Source organism: Chaetura pelagica, unplaced genomic scaffold, assembly GCF_000747805.2.
Source record: "Chaetura pelagica isolate M959 unplaced genomic scaffold, ChaPel_1.0 scaffold1352, whole genome shotgun sequence".
NCBI lineage: Eukaryota > Metazoa > Chordata > Aves > Apodiformes > Apodidae > Chaetura > Chaetura pelagica.
The window spans coordinates 3,682-7,665 of record NW_009952436.1 but is presented as its reverse complement, the minus strand read 5'-3'; the positions used below and the strand labels follow the sequence as shown (position 1 = coordinate 7,665).

Sequence of the window (3,984 nt, the reverse complement as noted above, 5' to 3'; positions counted from 1 at the left end):
GGACTTGGAAGAGATTTTGTCGAGGTGCTGGATCCGAAGATTTTTGTCCTGCTATTGGCGGGTGTGAGAAACATCCTCCCTTGGTGGGACAGCAGCTGTTTGAGGGTTTTTTTTGGGTTTGGTGGTTTTGTTTTCTTTCCCGCTCCAGCAGGAGGCTGCTGGGCAGCTCCAGCCTGCCGGGGGGATGGGGTGCTCAGCATCCAGGGGATGGGGCTCACCCAGCAGCACCTGGAGCACCCAGGAACTGCAGCACCCCAGCCCTGCTGGGGTGAAGGAGAGAGGCTGTGCCCTGGGGAGCTTCAACCCTCTCCCTGTGGTTCTTGCAGGCTCTGCCCTGTCACCTCCTTCCTCTTCCCGTGCAGCCCTGGGAGGCAGGACCCGAGGCATGGCTGAGGGGTGGCCCGACAACAGCGGGAAGGGCAGGAAGAGTCACTCGGCTGGGCTGGACAACAGCCGTACCAGCCTCACGTGGCTGACGAACTTCTCTGTCAAGGACACCAACATGGCCAGGCCCCCGTGGATCCCAGACCCCCTCGAGCGTCACAGGACCCCCAGCTTTGCTGCCCCCTGCTCCCCCCTGGCTGCTGACCCGGCGTGCATGGGGGTCCCCCACACTCCCTGCAACCCCATCTCCTCTTCCACCCCGAGGGGGGTGCAGCACACCGTGCCCACCTGCCCTCAGCTGCCAGAGGACGTGGACTACAAGACCAACCCGCACGTCAAGCCACCCTACTCCTATGCCACCCTCATCTGCATGGCCATGGAAGCCAGTGGGAAGCCCAAAATCACCCTCTCAGCCATCTACAAGTGGATTACAGACAACTTCTGCTACTTCCGACACGCCGATCCCACCTGGCAGGTAGGAGATTTGGAGACCTTGTCCTCTCTCCCTGCAGGGCTGGGGAGGGTTTTCCACAGCCCCCACCTCATCAGGCAAGGTCCTGTGGGGGATGTTGGATCCCACCTGGAGGAGAGCAGCCCCAGCAGCTGGCAGGGAAGGGCTGTAATGGGAAAGAGGTTGGGGGTGCAGAAATGCTGCAGCCTGGAGGGCAGGAGCCATTATGGGGGAGAGTCCAGGGCCCTTTTGGGAGCAGGGAGGTACTTCTTGGGCTGTTGGTCACTGCAGCTCCTCTGGGTTCTGGGGCAGAGGCATCACTGTTCCCAGCTCCACCTTTCTGAAGCTCTCATAGAATCATAGAATTGTTTTCGTTGGAAAAGACCTTTAAAATCATGAAGTCCATCTCATGGGGTCCCAAGTCCCTTGGAGCTGAGCACACCTAAAACTGCCAGGATCTCTGGGATCTCTTGATCAAGGAGCTCTGGGTGCTGAGGACCAGGCATAGAAGAGGGATGGAGAGGACCCCTGGAGAGATGCTACTTGTTGGGCAAATCCCTCACTGGGGAGGTTCAGAGCAGAAGTGCTGCTGCTTTCTAAGCAGGACAGAGGGCAGGTCTCTTGTCCCCTTGGACATACAAAGGAGGCTCCATCATCCTGATGAGCTGGTGAAGCCTCAGAGGGATGCCCAAGAGACAGCAAATAGGGCTGCATGTCCCCACGGGGTAGGTGACAGCCCTAGGCTCACTGGCTTTGGGGACAGCCTGAAGCACAGGGGCTTTTCCCCTGCTTGCTGCCCTCCTCTGTCACACAAGGGGGCCTCCAGCACGTGAGGCTTTCTAGGATGTAGCAGGGCAGGAGGGACCTGGGTGGCTCATCCCTCTGCTGGGGTTATTCCCTGCCCAAATCCACAGGATGACAGTGATCCTGAGAGCAGTGCTCACCCAGGCAGGGCTGGGCAGAACTGCTGCAAACCCCTTGCCCATCTTCTCCCTGGGCAGATGGAGGTCCAGCAGCTCTTGAAACTCATCACAGGGAAGGGAACCCCTTGGTCCTTCTCCAGGGCCACCGAGGTCCCCCAGCCTGCCCTGTGCTGGAGGGACCTCCGGGAGAGATTTGGAGGGAGGAGCTGTGTGCCAGCACGTTGAACTTTCCCCTGCAAAGTCATGGCTGGATAATCACCACATTTTTAATTAAATGTGATTATTAAAAAAAGAAAGCAAGTTTTCAATCCCTCTCTAGAGAGATGTAGGGGGTTCACGGGATTGTTGCAGCCTGGAATGATAAATATGTTAACCAGCCAGGTAATACCAGAGGGCCCAGGCTGAATGAAGTTTGGGATGGGAAGCAGAGAATTCAGCTTGCAAGTCTCTGACCCTTGCAAAATTTCATTAAACTGTAAATCTGGAGTTACTACAGCCCAGACTGTTTGCAGTGATATCTGTGTTCCTGCCTTCTTGCCTTCTTTTCCCTTCTTCCTTCTCCTCCCTTCTTTTCTATTTCTTTCTTCTTTCTTTCTTTCTTTCTTTCTTTCTTTCTTTCTTTCTTTCTTTCTTTCTTTCTTTCTTTCTTTCTTTCTTTCTTTTTCCTTTCCTTTCCTTTCCTTTCCTTTCCTTTCCTTTCCTTTCCTTTCCTTTCCTTTCCTTTCCTTTCCTTTCCTTTCCTTTCCTTTCCTTTCCTTTCCTTTCCTTTCCTTTCCTTTCCTTTCCTTTCCTTTCCTTTCCTTTCCTTTCCTTTCCTTTCCTTTCCTTTCCTTTCCTTTCCTTTCCTTTCCTTTCCTTTCCTTTCCTTTCCTTTCCTTTCCTTTCCTTTCCTTTCCTTTCCTTTCCTTTCCTTTCCTTTCCTTTCCTTTCCTTTCCTTTCCTTTCCTTTCCTTTCCTTTCCTTTCCTTTCCTTTCCTTTCCTTTCCTTTCCTTTCCTTTCCTTTCCTTTCCTTTCCTTTCCTTTCCTTTCCTTTCCTTTCCTTTCCTTTCTCTCTTTCTCTCTCTCTTTCTCTCTTTGTCTCCTCTTTCTTCTCCCTTTCATTCTTTTTCTTTCTCCCTTTCTCTTTCTCTTTCTTTCTCTCTCTTTCTCAATTCTTTTTCTTCTCTTTCTCTTTCTTCTCACTTTCTCTCTTTCTCTCTGTTTCCTTCTCTCTCTCTCTCTCAATTCTCTCTTTCTTCTCTTTCTTCTTCTCTCTCTTTTTCTCTCTCTTTCTTTTCCCCTTTCTTTTTCTATTTTTTCCCTTCCTTTTTTTCCCCTCTCCTTTCTTTTTCTTTTCTTTCTCTTCCTTTCTTCTGGACTCTCTGTTCTCATCCCTTGTCCCGATTCCCGTCCATGAAGACAGCCTGGAAAGGTCATGCCACCCATACTCCGGGGGGAGATGGATATATTCCTGTGGGAGCTGAGTGCTTTGGAGAGGAGCCAACACACCCGAGGAGCTTCAGCCCAGAGGAGGGTTTTGTTGTGTCTCTGTGTGTGTGTGTGTGTGTGTTTTTCAACAGCTCTAAGCATTCAAGCCTTGTTTTTCCTACTCGGCACTACGGATTATGGATGAATAAGCATAAAGATATCCAGGCAACATCAAAAAAACCCAACCCTCTACCATATCCAATCTCTTCATCCAGTCTTGGCTTTGTGGAATCCAACACTGGGTTATTTACCCAATAACTGAGTTTCCTTGCTGGTTATTCACATCAGGCACATTCAGGGTTTCAGAACAGCACAACAGGAGCAGAAACTCCTCTTTTTTTATTCCCCCAACCCCCCCAGCTCATTTGAGCAGAGGCTGATGAAGATGCAGTAATTTCACACCGATCTTCCCCAGCCCAGGAGGCACCTCTGGGGACACACGGGGCTGCAGAGGGACAGCCCACGTGTCTCTCTGGTTTTGCCCATCTGGTTTGTGTCAGCCTGGCTGCAGGGAGGGATGCTGCCTCATTTTTGGCCAGATATTTTCCCCTCAACAGAAGCAAGAGGTGCAGGCAGGACTGCATCCGGCAGGTTTGGAATATCTCCAGAGAAGGGGACTCCACAACCTCCCTGGGCAGCCTGTCCCAGGGCTCTGTCACCTTCACCATAAGCTTTTCCTCGTATTGAAATGGAACTTCCCACGTTCCAGCTTGTGCCCATTGCCCCTCATCCTGTCACTGGGAACTACTGGAAAGAGT

General features: G+C 51.7%; 1 protein-coding gene across 1 annotated transcript in view; it reads left to right on the top strand.

Annotated features, from left to right (window-relative positions):
- Positions 1 to 385: 385 nt before the first annotated feature.
- FOXJ1 (forkhead box J1) overlaps positions 386 to 3,984 on the top strand; it is a 4,548-nt gene continuing 949 nt past the window's right edge. The window contains exon 1 of the mRNA XM_010008373.1: positions 386 to 859. Within this exon, the coding sequence (XP_010006675.1) occupies positions 386 to 859 (474 nt within the window). The remainder of the gene's footprint in view (positions 860 to 3,984) is intronic.